This window comes from Littorina saxatilis, linkage group LG9 (genome assembly GCF_037325665.1).
Source record: "Littorina saxatilis isolate snail1 linkage group LG9, US_GU_Lsax_2.0, whole genome shotgun sequence".
Taxonomy (NCBI): Eukaryota; Metazoa; Mollusca; class Gastropoda; order Littorinimorpha; family Littorinidae; genus Littorina; species Littorina saxatilis.
Window position 1 is genome coordinate 51,950,902 of NC_090253.1, and position 17,500 is coordinate 51,968,401.

Here is a 17,500-nt window from a genome sequence, read left to right on the forward strand (position 1 = left end):
TTTAAATCGAGGTCGCAGAGCGCCCGAGACTGATCAAGGGGCATACACCCACCCCACCCACCCCACCCCCTCTCCTCAACCCAAGAAAAAAAAATCGCACGTGAAATCCATTACACATTTTGAGCACATGTTTCTCTAAGCTATATGTCCACAACTGCAGACAGACAAAAAACGTTGTTTTCTTATTCATTTTTTTTATAAGAGTTTTGTCAGTTTTGGGGGGTACCGGGTGGACACATATGACCTTACAGAAAACACTGTAATTCGTAACGTCATCGTAACTGACATTTTTATCTTTAGAAAAGATCAATAAAACATTACTTTGTGTAGTTAAAATAATGGAGAGTATCACTTTATTATAATACGGTACTTATCAATGTGCATGCCGAAAATTATCCAGGATTGGCGAGAGCGTACACAACAATTATCACTCAAAAACGCTGTAACACAAAATTGGCTCGACAGATCATAAACAAATTTGAACACAGCTAACTTCACTATATATACCGTTGCAATACCTAAGAAAACCATAACGTGCATGTTTCCTTATTGCTTACTCCACAATTATCCCCGCACCACCCCCACCCCCATATCTTGACTGACAAAAATTGATGAAAACATTCATTTGGGAGCCCAGTAGGTCAGGTGGTAGGGAGAAGTGTGCAGAGTTTCATAAAAATCTGTATAGTAGTTTTCTCTGAATCGCAATACAAACACAAACACCCAAACACTTGGTGCCTTTAGTGCACCGATACCCCCTGCCAACCCCTCCCCCCCCCCCCGATCCAATACCACCCCCCTCCACCACCCGCCCACCCCACTAATCACAAACACACACACACACACACACACACACACACACACACACACACACACCAGGGTGGATCAAACAGTTTGTAAGAGGAGTGTCAGTATTTATATATCAAGAGTGTACATCGAAAACGCGAAGAAAACCAGACTGTTTTAATTTAGTGGTAAAAACGTTATAACACAAAATGTCATCACAAATTAAACCACATTTGAATACAGATAAGTTCACTGTTCACAATACCTTTAACAATTTTTTTTTAAAGCGTTTCCTTTTTTCTTACTCAAAAATGTTTCCCGCCCCACCCCATATCTTGGCTGAAAAAAGGTGAAGATACAAATCATTTGTGAGCCTAGCAGGTCAGTTGGAAGAGCACTGACCCAAGTGTTTGAATGCGGGTGAAGGGGTGGGGGTCAGAACACTTGTTTGCAAGGTTACATAAACATCTGTCCCGTAGTTTTGCCTGAATCGCACTACAAACAATTAGTGTCCTTAGTGCCCCGGCGCAATCCCAACCCACCAACCACCCCCCCCCCCTCCCCCGCCCGCCCTCGTCAACTTTTGATCACACACACACACACACACACACACACACACACACACACTTACTCACACACACACATACACACATACACACATTGACACACACAAACACGCGCGCGCTTTCAAGCGCACACACAAATTGAGTGAGTCTTTGCTAGCCACTGCTTGTACTAAAACGCTGAAATCCACCTAACAATGAAAAATAGAAAAGAAAGCACTTTTCTATAACGCAAGTCATGATTTACAGCTCAAAGCGATTTACAATTCCAACAAGAAAATTGGTTGATTAAAGTGTTATTTAGTATAAATATAATTTAAACTCTTTTTACTGTGCCTGTGGCTGGTGGGTACCACCAGTCACACAACCCCTCGGTCTGCATGCTTTTATGGTGCATTTGTGTCTTAAATTGTGAGCTGATGTCAGGTATGTTTGACCGACCAGCAGTGGGCCGCTCACTTGGCTTTTTACCTGCGCCCGCGTCGCAGCAGCGCTCTTCACAAGCTCTTAGAATGGAATCCAGCGGAGATCCTTTTCGGTTCGACAAATGGTCTGCGCAGCTCCCCAGCACGGTGGCGGAGGAACTTTCTAAAGAGGGCTTTGACAGCAAACTAGCCCTCCTTCACGCCAACAACTGAGGAGGACATTAATTCGCTCAAACTCAAACGCGGCCACCTTGTCGCTAAAATCATCATGGCCGAAGCAATGTTTTCATAAAAGAAGCGGTATTGTACGGGCACATGTTGAATTTGGGTTACATGTGTTGCAGAGTATTTGAAAATCCGTAGGCATAAAAACATGCAAAGCAGAGTGATAGGTCCCTGTTGTGAATATAGTCAAGTGGATAAATTGATTACTTATGTTTCACACTAGTTTTGCTGTTACAGCAGTCACTCTCATGAACGGCCGTTTGCGCAGCGTTCCATTGTTGTGGCAGCAGCCCTTGGTTGGTACGGGAACGGGACAAAGAACGGTTGTGTGGACTTTTGACACCGACAAACTGAAGAATGAACAGATCTATGAGGTAACCGTCTCAATGGTCCAGGCTCAGGAAACTATATGGCCTGGGGCGATTGTAGCTTCCCTTCTTCGTGTCCAGCTCTCTCCCTCTCTCCCTCTCTCTCTCTCTCTCTCTCTCTCTCTCTCTCTCTCTCTCTCTCTCTCTCTCTCTCTTTGCGAATATGATTTTGAAGCGCATTACATAAAGTCGGTATCTGATATCTAAAGTCCTGATATTTTGGATGCGGAGGAATTTTTCCTGGTGATGATCTGAGGTAACGGAATTGTTCATGCATTCTGAGGGAATTTGACAGGTATCGGGGTGTGTGTGTGTGTGGGGGGGACTTTTGGTGTGGGGTAAATGATTAAAACGATTGCACCCTAACTATGAAAGCAGCCACACGCATACTCACAGAGGCACAGAGGCACGCATGTTTGTGTGACGGTTTGCACGAATGACCATTGAAAATTAGTTTTGATAAAAACAAGCGACATTTCCTTTGAGCACACAGGTGCTCAGCCAATGTGTATTGAAACTTGTTCAATTATCCCAAAATGTCATAACGTTTGGCAATATAATTATTTAACAACAACAAAAAGACTACCGGATTCCGTACATAACAACAATTCGCGGCATTGGACTGTAGGAGCACGGACCTACATTCTAATGGATGGCTGGCTTTGGATCTAGGTCACTTTAGTGGGAATATCGGTCAACTTCGAAACCTGAGGACCAGCCACTTCCGGTTCCCCTTTCAGAGTAATGAGATTGCTGGGGCCGTAGAATTTTTCATCCAGTTTTGTCCTTTTTTTTCTCCAAAATTGATATTAGTCGGAAGAAACAAGCACACGTGTGACACGTGTGGTGGGGGTATTTCCCGGCGAGTTTTCAGTGTTGTTGTTGCGAAGCGAAGCGGCTTCCCAGTGCGGAAGGCAGGCAGTTTGTGCATCAAACAGTGTTGTTGTGATGGATGGATGAGTGAGTGATGAGGGTGAATGAGTTAGTTAAACTGTGACTGAATAACTATTGATTGATTGATATTAAAGTGAACATTAGGGGGGGGGGGGGGTTGGTTCGAAATGCACCATTGTGCACTCGCCTTGATGTAAGGAACACTACTGCAGTCTCCAACAGCTTCAAAGTGGGTTAGACAGGCTCTTGATAAAGACTGAGGCAAAATGTGCCAAATCACACATTGTCTTGAAAGAAGGAAAAATCTTCATTTGTCACCTTTCTGCACTTTTTTGACTTTGAGTGCATAGCCACAATGGTCACAGACAAGATGCATCAAACAGATTTGAAAAAGACCCCAAACTGAACTTGTTATGACTATTTGTAACCCCTCTCACCTTTTTGACTTAGCCGTACCCAAGCAAAAAGGCAAACAAAATCATAACTAATTCCATGTTGACTTTTTGGTGGGGTGGACCTATTGTTCCAGACTCGCCTTGATTAGAGCAACACTAGTGCAGTGTCCAACAGCTTTTAAAATTTGTTTTGACCTCTTGACAATGTACATGTCAACAATCCCTGACTATCCCTGACTGTTGTGTAGTAAGAAAAAAATCTTCATTTTTCCCCTTTCTCCACCTTTTTGAGTGTCAGTGCATAGCCACAATGGTCACAGAAAAGATGCAGCAAACAGATTTGAAAAAGACCCAAAAGTGAACTTGTTATGACTATTTCTAACCTTTCCTACCTTGTTCACTTGGCCGTACCCAAGCCAAAAGGCTAAAAAAAATCATAACTAATTCCATGTTCACTTTTTGGTGGGGTGGACCTATTGTTCCAGACTCGCCTTGATTAGAGCAACACTAGTGCAGTGTTTAACAGCTTTTAAAATTTGTTTTGACCTCTTGACAATGTACATGTCAACATGTAACCCTAATCCCTGACTGTTGTTCAGTAAGAAAAAATCTTCATTTCTCCCTTTTCTCCACTTATTTGTGTGTCAGTGCATAGCCACAATGGTCACAGAAAAGATGCATCAAACAGATTTGAAAAAGACCCAAAACTGAATTTGTTATGAATATTTCTCATCTTTTTTGGACTTAAAAAAATTTGTCAAAAAAAAACCAACACCCAAAATCTTCATTTTTCCCTTCTTCAAAATTTGTCCAAAAAAACAACAACACCCAAAATCTTCATTTTTCCCTTCTTCACTTTTTTGACTGTCAGTGCATAGCCAGAATGGTCACAGAAAAGATGCAGCAAACAGATTTGAAAAAGACCCCAAACTGAACTTGTTATGACTATTCACCTTTTTGACTTGGCCGTACCCAAGCAAAAAGGCAAAAAAAATCATAACTAATTCCATGTTGACTTTTTGGTGGGGTGGACCTATTGTTCCAGACTCGCCTTGATTAGAGCAACACTAGTGCAGTGTCCAACAGCTTTTAAAATTTGTTTTGACCTCTTGACAATGTACATGTCAACAATCCCTGACTATCCCTGACTGTTGTGTAGTAAGAAAAAATCTTCATTTTTCCCCTTTCTCCACTTTCTCTTTCATGAGGAAGGGATAATCACACATAGTACGCCAGTGAGGTTAGAATGGTGAGGTGGGGTCTGAGGCTGGTAAGGGATTTGGGGGTAGGACCGACGAGAGGGCACGGATTCGGCGGTTCGCCGTGTCGAGTCAACTTCATATAGATCTGTGTAGGCGATCAACAGCCCCAGCCGATCTGGATCTGTTCAAGTCAAAAGTAAAGTCAAGGATACGAAGAAGTTTACCGAAAAACATCGATCCCAAGGACTCATGTTGTAACTTTTCAAAGCAGTTACATTCAATCAAAGCTCTATCCACATTAAACCGAACGGGAATCGTCGAAGATCCACGCAACTTCACTGCAATGTCGAAAACGAACTCATAATGTCACCGCAGATCTATAGTTGGTTTTGGTTTTGTGTCGCAGCAAAGAAACGAAGCAAATCTCCGGCTTTTATTTCACACTAAAAAAACGTTCATTTAGCGGGTTATTAAAATATATTTCTTTGAGGTTGCAAGGCAATGGCATCGCTGAGATGTACTCCTTCGAACACACGACACAGGTTAGAAATTGACTTCATTTGGGCGCTTTTTACGGCCAAAACAGAGTGAGCTTTTTGACGGGTTTATGGAAAAATCACTTCGGGGGCAGGTCTAAAATCATGTGTACAGTGCCAAATCATACATCATTCAAAAGAGCAAAGTATGTTCTTTATTCTAACATAAATATTATGGGCTAGGGTAAGTCATAGATATAAATAGACAGTGTCTGTCTATTATATCTGTAGGCAAGTGTATTCCATTCCTTCGATAGTCTCGTCATCTACACTTGCGTGAACAATGCAATTTTGAGTCTGTTTTGCATAAAAGACCTGCGAGATTTGTAAAAGTCAAAACAACAACTTACAGTCCAGCCTCTCAACTTTCGTTCCATGCAATTTGTTTGTCTGTACGTATAGACTGAGGGGTGCCCCGAAATGATTTGTAATCACAACATTCACAGACTTCAAATACGCCATTGAAAACTCGTCCACGTGCGTTTTAGATATATACTTGGGTGACTAAAACTGTCGTACCTACCAAAGGTTGCTTCGCGTAAGAAAATGACTACCAGAGTCGCAAGGCTCGGGATTTTTTTTTACAAGAAATTTATATTTCGTTGTTCTAGTCCGAATGAATATGAAGATATGGCGAGTTGAAAACGCCGATTCTTTCGCCAGAAACACGTCTGTTTCCACACCGGAAAGAAGGAATGGACTGAGCTACTAGAAGCACGGCGCCGTGCGTACAATCGATCGAATGATGTTATTCACACAATACCATTTGGCGATCTCTAAAAAATCATTTAAAAACGAACTAGTTGACATGTAATGAAACTATTTACTGAAATCAAGAAGTATCTTAGTTCTAGCCGTGCATATGACACACCCTTTCGCGAAAGCACACTGAACCGTGCGTATACGCATTCGCACCCGCAAACCACCAACCCAGGCGGGTTATCCAGATCCAGATCTAGATCCAAATCCAAGGGAAGTAACTCAGTGAGTATAAACATGAGCAAGAACCGCAACTCAAACACACTCGTAACACCTTAAGTACTTAGGCCTTAAACTTAAGTACGGGTTGATAGAATATTTTAATGTAAGCAGAGATGTCTCTGATATAAGTTTGGAGTCGCAGATCATTCTTTTTGGATGCAATGTGACTAGCATGTATCGGTGAAATTTGTTGTTTAATTCTGCAAGCAAATGTGTGTGCTGTTATTGCATTATTTTCAAAAAACGCACAGAAATTAACACTATTTTCGACTACTCACTGCGGAGCAGAGCGTGCAATATACGCTCTGCTGCAGAGTTATCCCACGTGCGGTTAGATAGACGCTCATACATGTAAGTACAGTTTATTTTCTAGGTTTGGTATCGTAGATAATTTTTTTTGAATGCAATGTGAAAAACAGGTATTGATACAGTTTGTTGTATAATTTTGCAAGTGAATATTTGTTTATTGGCTGCATGTTTGACAAAAACGTTGTAAAATAAACACTTTTTCGTTGCTTTTATTGTTTGCTTTGATTGCAGCCAAACGACTTGCTCTACGGGGCTGAAAATAAAGTGGAAGACACTTTGAGATATAAGGAATTGGATAGGCCATCATACGAGAAGGTGTAGAAATCTGCATGCTGGCAGCTTTAAAGTGTTACAGCGACATCAGAAAGCTCTAAAAGCTTTGGGTTTTTTTTAAATGCATGATTTTCATAGTTTGTCACTTTAGACAATTTTTGTAATAATTAATTTGATCGGAAAAAAATAGTGTAATATACAAATAAGAAAATTTTTGAATCACATTTTTGCTATCCTTGATGAGAAGCGAGTTGAAATGTGCCTAAATAAAGTCACACCTTAACATTTTTTAGTTTTTGCCCACTAAGGCATTTGCAACATGAAATTTCAGTATTTTTTAAGTTTTTACCCCCCCCCCCCCCCAAAAAAAAAAAATGACATGTTTTAACAATTTGAAGTTTTTGTCTAAACATGAAATGACATTCTAAGATCTGAAAGTTTTTTTTTTTTTTTTTAATGCAACGTCATGAATAATATTTTCAATTTTTTGCATTAAAGAAGCTGGCAAGCACACCCTTTCGAATATAGCGGAAGTAGATTCGACCCTAAATGCTTTAGTACTTAGGCCTTACGTGTTGACAGAATATTTTAATATAAGTGCAGTTTATATTTCAAAGTTTGGAGTCGTAGATCATTCTTTTTGGATGCAAAATGACTAACATGTATCAGTGAAATTTGTTGTTTAATTCTGCAAGCAAATGTGTGTGCTGTTATTGCATTATTTGAAAAAAAACGCACAGAAAAAACACTATTTTTGACGACTCACTGCAGTTATCCCAGGTGCGGTTAGATAGACGCGCATACATGTAAGTACAGTTTATTTTCTAGGTTTGGTATCGTAGATAATTTGTTTGGAATTCAATGTGAAAAACAGGTATTGATACAGTTTGTTGTATAATTTTGCAAGTGAATATGTGTTTATTGGCTGCATGTTTCACTAAAACGCAGTAAAATAAAAACTTTTTCGTTGCTTTTGTTGTTTCCTTTGATTGCAGCCAAATGACTGAAAATTAAGTGGAAGACACTTTGAGATATAAGGAATCGGATAGGCCATGACACGAGAAGGTGTAGAAATCTGCTTGCAGACAGCTTTAACATGACATCACATATTGATATATTTTTTAAGTTTTTGCATATTACCCCATTTTTGAGGTCACGTTTTAACTTTGGTTAAGTGTTTGCCCACAACTGACATTAGATTACATTTAAACATTTTACATTATTTCTCTAGCACATGTTCATGTTAGTCTGCGCCATCCATTGATCACAGAACATCCACATAGGAAGAAAAGGTGTTTGACTACTGAAATAAAAATGTTTAGAGAAATGTAGAAAGAGGTGAACAAAATGCAAGATGATTTGGTATGGAATTTAGTTGTATACGTGAATGAGGTGTGAAACGTATGCAGAAAGGAAGATGTTTATTTGCGATGAAAGAAAATAGATATAATAACTTCATACTGTAGTAAAAAAACAAAACAAAACAAAAACAACCAGTAATCAGCCAATCAATTTCAAATGTTCATTCAACAGTAACCATATACATTCGACAATGGTCCTCTGTAAATAAAAATTAAAAACAAATCTGCTTGGACAGAATTGTTGTTATTTTTGGGAATAAGAAAATATCAACTATCAAATATCAACAAAAATAATGCAAGTTAAGGAGTTACGTCCATATGCGTAAAAAGTTAAGATGAATATATGGATCAACAATTACCTCCCCTACTTGCATTATATTTGGGCAAAGCTATATAGGAATAGTGTAATGATATTTTAAAATAATTGTCACATTGCCTTAAACATTTGGATTTTGACATGGAGTATTTTACGTAATGTGTACATTTTAGACATGGCAACTGAAGGAAAAAAAAGTGGAGAAAAAAAACCTAACATTTTGTGGGACAAATTTTGTAAGTTGGGTGACGAAACCATGTAAACTTTTCCTTCACAACAGACAAAATTAAGAGGTTTTTCTTTTAACAAACACAAAGAAATATGTCTTTACCTTCGAACAAGCACAGAAAGTATGTGTTTTTGTTCATAAGACCATACATTTTGTTGTTGTGGAGATATGGATTCAACTGCAGAAAATGTGAAACTTTGCTAACAATTCCCATACCTGACATTTTAAAAGTCTAAAAAGTGCCTCCCACTAGCTTGTCACCAAATAAACAAAGTAGGTTGTAACAAAATTGCAGATTAATAAAAAAAATAGTTCAATCAATAGTATATGTCACACCTGACATTAAACTAGTAATTTCCATCACTATCCTTTTCAGGCATTAAAAATAGTTCAAAGCAGCTATAGCCCCACATGGAAGTAAGAGGCTCATTCACAAGCTAGTTAAAAGCTTTTCATTCTTTTTGTTTTTCTCAAAAGAAAGTTCATAGTATGACAACAGTATTCACAGCAGGCAGTTTTAAATCACGCAAGGGTCATTCTCAAGGTGTGTTCACGAAATACATTGTAATTTTAAACAGAGACAATTATCAGTTCACGCTTGAAGATGATTTTACTGACCAAGTTTCTCCCCATATATTTCATAACCCTGCAGGTGAAAATGGGAATACCAGCACAGAATGACTGTCAGTGAACATTTAATACCAACACTTCAAACTACATCACTCATCATAAAACAGAAGCTGTGACTTGGATTTAAATGAAAATCAAAAAGTGGAAAAACTCATACTCTGATAATTGTTGTCCAAGTGTTTCAAACTACATCACTCATCATAAAACAGAAGCTGTGACTTGGATTTAAATAAAAATCAACACGCGGAAAAACTCATACTCTGATAATTGTTGTCTAAGTGTTTGTGTGGTTAAAAAAACAAACGTACCTGATCCTGAATAAAATCAGAGCAACCCATATGATCATTAAAATGTAACCATTCACTGGTCCATAGGTATACTCTTTTCAAAAAGGAGATGGGTATGGAAGAGGCAGTGCTTCTGTTAGTGATTCAAAGTGCCAGACATCCCATCCTAGTGCTGTGAAATGGATATAAATTATATATATATATTCAATATTTCATGGAAGCTTACTAATATTTGCATGCAAACATACTGTGACAGTACTAATACAGTAAAAGCATTATTGAGGGTGAACAGCCTGCTTTACTTGGTTTCAGTGAGGAGTAACAATACTAACAATAACAATAACATGCCTAAGTTGTGAAATGTAAGTACTTAACACCCCCCCCCCCCCCGGACACTGGCAAAATTCCAGCAGAATGTCCCCCACCTTCGCTGACGATTATCCACAGTTTATACAGGAAGTGTGCAGGTAGGTTGTCTGCCTCTGTGTCGGTCAGTTTTACCTCCGCGGTGTAGACGAAAAACTTTTCCACTTCTGCCACAGGGCGAAAAGTCTCGTTTTGGCACTTTAACTTGGCATATAACATCAAACATCACGTTAATCAACTGAATTGTGTGGCATTATACCTATGCGATTCATGTCACATTAGAAAAACTGCCGTAACGCAATAAAATTCCTGAGATGTTAGTATTATGCATAACACGGTAAAACATCGAGTTTTGGTGTCTGCGTTTTGGACGTTTTCGCTGGGATTACGGAGGGCTATTCACATCGTGTTAAACAAGTTGTCGCAGTGAGCAAAACACCAGATAACGTCTGGAATTATGACAAGTTATTGCAGTGACTTAAACTCGAAGTTAGCTGTTGGTTTTGATGTGTTTCACTGCGTTTTCGTCTTGCTTTTGTTTCATAATGTTGTTGCTGTTGTTGTTACTGTTGGGAGCTATACATCACATTTTTGTTCCCCCAAAAATTTATTCTTGATTAATATCAGGACGCAAACCATCCCCTTTACTTCACACACACACACACAAACACACACACACACACGCACACACACACACACACACACACACAATCTACTCCTCAGTTTGCAGCGTGGCTTCGACAGCGAGTTTGCCCGTACCCAAGGGGAGTAACTCGAAATAACTCGGCGCGCGGTCTGCTGAAAAAGGCCCTAATAGAAATCACCCGCTAGGTACACGCGCACTCAAGTTAACCTCTGCTTTGACCTGTGGCTGTGTGCCAAGAGAGAGCAGAACACACACGCCGTAGACCAGATAAATAGGTGCTTGATTTTGGTATTTTGATTTTACATAACATTAAACCTTTCTTGGGGTTCATGGTCATGGCAACAGCCATAATAATATTATATCATGTATAATATTACATTTCAGCATATGTGAATTACATGTCATCATAACAAACTGTCATACATTTTTATTCCTCATCATTCTGATTGATCACAACCAAACCTACTATCAGTGGACACATCCAAATGCAAGCGCCTGTTCTTGACAAATTGCCACAGTGACTGATCTAAAAATATAGGTCCTTTGCCGCCACGGACACTGTTTGGCCTGTAGGTAAAATGTACAATGTATTTTCTGATTTGTGCACAAAAGCTTTTTTTCTTTTTTTCTTTTTTTTAACATAACAATGTTTAATGTTACTGTATGTTTGAAAGACCATGGTCACATTTGTAAAACAAATGTTAAATTAAAAAATAAATAACATTTTGGTTCATGATTTTTTCCTACACCTGTGCTAAAACTAAGAAGTAAAAATGTCGGTATATAAGTCACTCAAATACTTCAAAATATGAATGGTTCGAGTTTGTTGCGGTTGACCCTGCACAGTTCGACCTACGATGTTTTTGTTGAACAATTTTGTCAAAAAAAAAACACAAAAAAAAGTAAGGGCAGTAACTCAAGACGTAAATGTGGCAGTGTCCCATAGGCAACCGCAGAGTTATCCTGTCCATAGGCAAGCGCTTACTTGATCCCAATTACTAGGCGTCTCCGGACGCCTAGAATAATGACTAAGCATTCGTGATTACAGGACTAACAAATGTACATCAATAACCACACTCGACAGCAAATCGTATGCACGCAGAAGGCAGCAGACTTGCACACTTACTGTGTTTGGGAGAGACTTCTGAACACACTTCACAGCAATCACGCTAAAAAGCATGCAATATCCCAGGCTGCGGATTTCAATGTGTGTACCAATACACGATTTTGTTCCAGTTTTGTATCGAGTGTCTGTTTGCCGTCCCTGAGATATAGGTACACATGCACTTACAATGTTCTCTCTGCGTGCGCGGTCCTAGTTTCCGGCCAATAGAGCGACAGAGTTTGTTTGTGTCTGTGTCTCCGATACAAAAGGGGGTGGGGTGGGGGTGGGCGTTGGGTGACAGAGCGAGCGATTGAGAAAGAGACGGATAAGAAGATAATGCGGAGAGAGAGAGAGAGAAAGAGAGAGATAGTGTGTGTTTGTGTGTGTGTTTGTGTGTGTGTGTATGTGTGTGTGGGTGTATGTGTGTGTGTGTGTTTGTGTATGTGTGCGTGTGCGTTAATGTGTGCGTGGGTGTGTTAATGTGTATGTGTGTGTTAATTTGTGTATGTGTGGTGTGTCTAGGGTGCTGTGTGTGTGTGTGTGTGTGTGTGTGTGTGTGTGTGTGTAAAGAGAGAGAGAGGGGGGGGGGAAGAAGACTATACGTGGAAAGCAAGCGAATACTAAATGTTAAAACATATTTTGTTTACCGAACTCATTCAACTACAAAACGAAATTGCAAAAACACGTGATATATTTAGTACAGAGACGATTTTAATGATGCTGCCAAGCACATAGACCAACAACAAAAAATGGGTACATACAATGTGGTATTTAACCAACGCTATGTATATGTGTGATTCATTTCGATGCGTATGTATTTATCTCTAGTATCTAAACTAATATCCATGTTATGTACATCAAATATATTATATATAAACTTTATGTATCTATACACACATATTTTCCAAAATAAGAGTCTTCCAAACAAATATCGGCCAGCATGTTTTACACACACACACACACACACACACCACACACACACACACACACACCACACACACACGCACACACACACACACACACACACACACACACACACAGACCAGAGATGGCCCAATCTCAAAATGTTAAGGCGAGTAACTTCGAAAAAGTCACCAGCCAGCAAAAAATATCGCTGGCCCTTTACGTACTGAGAATCTAACATTTTGTTGCCAAGCTTCAAGATTTGCAATGAGTTGAAGAAACAAACTTATTAATTGAAACCGGTTGGACCGGCATGTCATGTTCAACAAGACAGTTCGCTTTGTGTTTTCCTTGCCTTATTTTAACACGCACACGCACACACACACACACGCACGCACACACACACGCACACACACGCACACTGTATATGCACACACATGCACACACATGCACACGCACGCACACACACACCACAAAACCAACACATTCACATATCCATCACACACACACACACACACACACACACACACACACACACACACACCAACAACCACCCCCGCCCCCTCCCATCTACACCATCTCCCTACACCGGATTGTTTAGCAACAGTGGAAGCACCGAGGACACTGTTCGCACTGTGATGCACGTGCACGGTTTACTCGGCAGGACAGTATCTGCGGGAGAAGGGGCAGGTGGCAGCTCTTTCTTTCAGGACCTGGTCAAACCGCTCGCTCTGTGCCACTGTCAGGTGGTTCTTCCAGTCTGCTACCTCACCTGGAAGAATACAGGATACGATTGGCTGCATTATGTTTTTGAGATGTGTGGATTGAACACACACAACACGACACCGTACAGAAAAAAATGCAACCATAATCAAGCCAACTTAAAGAACACACACCAGCAAATCAACACAAATAGACACAAATATGGATGCGGAACAGTACGACAAACAAGCACAGACAAACACACACACACACACAAACACATACACACACACACACACACACACACACACACACACACACACACACATACAAACACACACACAGACAAACACACACACACACACAAACACATAAACAAACAAAAACCACACACCAACGAAGACGCAAACCAGCAAACAAACATGAACTAACAAACAAACAAATAAACACCAACGAAAAAAAACACCTTGCAAACAAACACCAACACACCCACAAACAGTCAAACAATTAAACAAACGTTTAATGTTACCTTTACGGTAGAATTTCAAGGACTTCTGCAGATCCCCTCCCAGTTTTTCCTCCTGTTGTTTCTGCTTGTTGAAATTGACAGCCTCCGCAATCTCAGAGCACAGTTCATCAGACGCTTTCACGCCCAGATGCTCCGCGATCTTCTTGATGGAGCCCGCTGTGTCCTGTGAAAATTGGACGGAATAGATATAAGATTGTTCACTTTATTCTAATACCGATTGTGTAGAATGTTTCTGTGATTTCTATAACAACAACAGCAACAACAACAACAACAACACAAGCACACAAAGAAGAACAACAACAAATCAGCAAAGTTCTCAGCGAAAGAGGGCTTTAAAACATCAATAAACGCGCGCAGGAACAAGAAAACAAATGTCGGTAGGGCCCTCCTGTATGGCCGCTTGCTTTCCCCAATGAGAAAGCAGTGCCAATTTCCATGAAGGTAACGTACCTCGCAGGACGATATGATACCAATACCAATACCAATATCAATACTAGTATCAATACCAATACTAATAACAATACCAATACTAATACCAATACCAATATCAATACTAATACCAATACCAATACCAATATCAATACTAGTATCAATACCAATACCAATATCAGTACCAATACCAATAGAAATGACCACAAGAGGGACACTGACGCCAACCACAACAACATAGACCCCTACAAGAAGAAGAAGAAGAACAAGAACAAGAACAAGAAGAATACAACAATACAAGACAAAACACAAACAGCAACAACAAACACCAACCCCAAACCACACCTAGTACGTACATGATCTACACTCATACAGTAGCAACATAAATATCATCCCCAAATACCACCCTCCTTTTTACATTTTGTCAAGTGTTGATTTCTTTCTCTTTGCATTTTGTTCACACCCACCTTCTTCATATCCTCGTAGGCAATGTGAAAGATGTTGACCTGCGGGTTGTGCTTCTCGTACTCTGTCACCGTATCCCAGTAGTAGAACTGATTCTTTGTGGGTGCTGCCAAAAGAAGAGGGAAATGTTGTACCGAGAGCAACCAGCAACAACAATTGATAATAATGAATAGATAAGAATATACATAACAATCAGAACAGAAAGTACCCGCAAACAGCCTAACACAGCAGGCAAACTGAAAGCATAAGATATAATCAACAAACAAAAATCAAAAAAATAAACGAAAACAAAATTCAAAGAAATATAGTAGCAGTGATATCAATTTCCCACAAGGACATAATGGTTATCAATCTAACTCATGTTCACAAGTGAAAACCAAACAGTGTAAACAAAGGTCAAGCTTATTTTGACGTCAGATATCCGACGCATGTTACTGCTTTATTGTAAATCCATATTTACACTTCTTAATTATGCTAGAACAAAGAACAGCTAAAAAAACCAACCCAGTCACGAATGCAAACGAGAAAGGCAAAGCCCTCAAGACTCACGATTCTATATAACGTCCTTGTTACAATGAATTCATGATGGTGCCTACTTACCGGAATGTAGAAAACGGTGATGTTCGTTAACAAAATTAATTGACATACATCAATCAAGAATGAAGACATTTGATGTGTGAAATTGGAAATGTGATGTTGAATGAAAGAATGAAGTGTGTCCTTGTTCAAATGAATTCATAATGGTACCTACGGACCGGAATGCAGAAAACGTTGACGCTCGTTAACACTATTAATTGACATACATCAATCAAGAATGGCCTACCTTTCTCAGAGAAAATCATGGCCTCCAGTTTCTGGAACGTCAGGTCAGGCATCTTCCCTGTTGCCTGCATCTGGAAGAACAAGGACGCCATCACAGCCTTGGGGTTGCGGTACACGTGAACCACCTTGACCCCACCGTCCTTGAGCTGCTCGGGCAAAAGGTCAGCAGGGAAGTGACTGATAAGGACGCGGGGGGACTCGACCTTGTCAATGATCTCGGTCAGCATCAAGTCCAGCATTGCGTTATCCGGGAATCGGTCACTGTATTCCGCGCTGCCGCGAACCAGCATGTCCAGAACTCGCCACAGCCAGTGAGTGCCTGGAAACAACATTGTGCAAAGGATAAGAAAGCCTATTTGTTTGACAAGTTGTTGTCATGTAAACGGTTACTGCTCTGCCGTCAACCAGTATGTTCAGAACTCGACACAGCGAGTGAGTGCCTGGAAACAACATTGTGCAAAGGATAAGAAAGCCTATTTGTTTGACAAGTTGTTGTCATGTAAACGGTTACTGCTCTGCCGTCAACCAGTATGTTCAGAACTCGCCACAGCCAGTGAGTGCCTGGAAACAACATTGTGCAAAGGATAAGAAAGCCTATTTGTTTGACAAGTTGTTGTCATGTAAACGGTTACTGCTCTGCCGTCAACCAGTATGTTCAGAACTCGACACAGCGAGTGAGTACGTGGAAAACAACATTGTGAAAACGGTCACCAGGTGCCAAAAAGACAATGTGAAAGTGGTCAAAATAGCTGGTTTGTTTGACAAGTTGTTGTAATCGAATATGTCACTGTACTCTACAGCATGTCCAGAACTCGCCACAGCCAGTGAGTGCCTGGAAAGCAGTGTGAACAGGATAAAAAAAGCCTGCTTGTTTGACAAGTTGTTGTCATAAAAACGGTCACTGTATTCCGCGATGCCGTCAACCAGCATGTCCAGTACTCGCCACAGCCAGTGAGTGTCTGGAAAACATCGTGAAAATAGTCAAATAAGCCAGTTTCTTAGACTATAGATGTTGTCATGACAACGGTCACCGTACTCCGCACTTCTGATACAATGGTGAACGTTTTTTTGAGAAATAATGTGAACATGCATGATCAGAGGAGGTCAGGTGCATGTTTTTTATGTTTTATTTTTGTATCTATAGACAAGTTGTCAAGAAAACGGTGGCGCCTTGCACACTCATGTCTAGAGTTCGCCACAGCAAATGAACACCAACGTGAAAAAATCATAAAAAGGTAATTATTTGAAAAGTTAATTGTTATCATGAAAGCAGTCACTATACTCCGCGCTGCCGTGAACCAACATATCCAGTACTGGCCACTGGCAATGAGTGCCTGCAAAAAAAACCAAAAAAAAACCAAAGAATAACAAATTGCCAACGGGTTTCTGACAAAGCAAAGTGAAAATTGATCAGAGGAAGTGAATTGTTTTTGTGTTTTATTTTCTTGACAAATTGTTAAAAAAAACAGTCACCAGGGACCCGGTAGCTTAGTTTGTAGAGCACTGGTGCTATGGTTCACCGAGGGTCGCGGGATCCAGGACGAAACGGACATGGTTCAACTTCACGCGCAGACTCGGAAGGTATTCATGTCTCAATCCCCGTATCCCACATTGGCACGCAGTAGATTTTGTGATTCTGCCATAAGTGCCGGTGGCTGATTATACTGTGACAGGGGAGGCTACCGCTCCTTTCACAGCAGACTCTGCACCCGAGTTGTTGGCCTTTAAGTCAACACCCGTGGATTGTGGAATT

The 17,500-nt window shown here is 40.2% G+C and overlaps 2 protein-coding genes across 3 annotated transcripts in view; both read right to left on the reverse strand.

The window, feature by feature from the left end:
- Window positions 1-12,000, reverse strand: part of LOC138976429 (amine sulfotransferase-like) — a gene marked incomplete in the record, with an annotated part of 19,964 nt that extends 7,964 nt beyond the window's left edge. The window contains 1 exon segment of the mRNA XM_070349288.1: window positions 11,919-12,000.
- A 1,305-nt stretch (window positions 12,001-13,305) lies between these two features.
- LOC138976430 (amine sulfotransferase-like) overlaps window positions 13,306-17,500 on the reverse strand; it is a 77,303-nt gene continuing 73,108 nt past the window's right edge. For both annotated transcript variants that reach the window (XM_070349290.1, XM_070349289.1), the window contains exons 3-6: window positions 15,749-16,066; window positions 14,928-15,031; window positions 14,032-14,194; window positions 13,306-13,572 (exon numbers count right to left, since the gene is read on the reverse strand). In XM_070349290.1, the coding sequence (XP_070205391.1) occupies window positions 13,454-13,572; window positions 14,032-14,194; window positions 14,928-15,031; window positions 15,749-16,066 (704 nt within the window). In that variant the 3' untranslated portion in view covers window positions 13,306-13,453. The remainder of the gene's footprint in view (window positions 13,573-14,031; window positions 14,195-14,927; window positions 15,032-15,748; window positions 16,067-17,500) is intronic.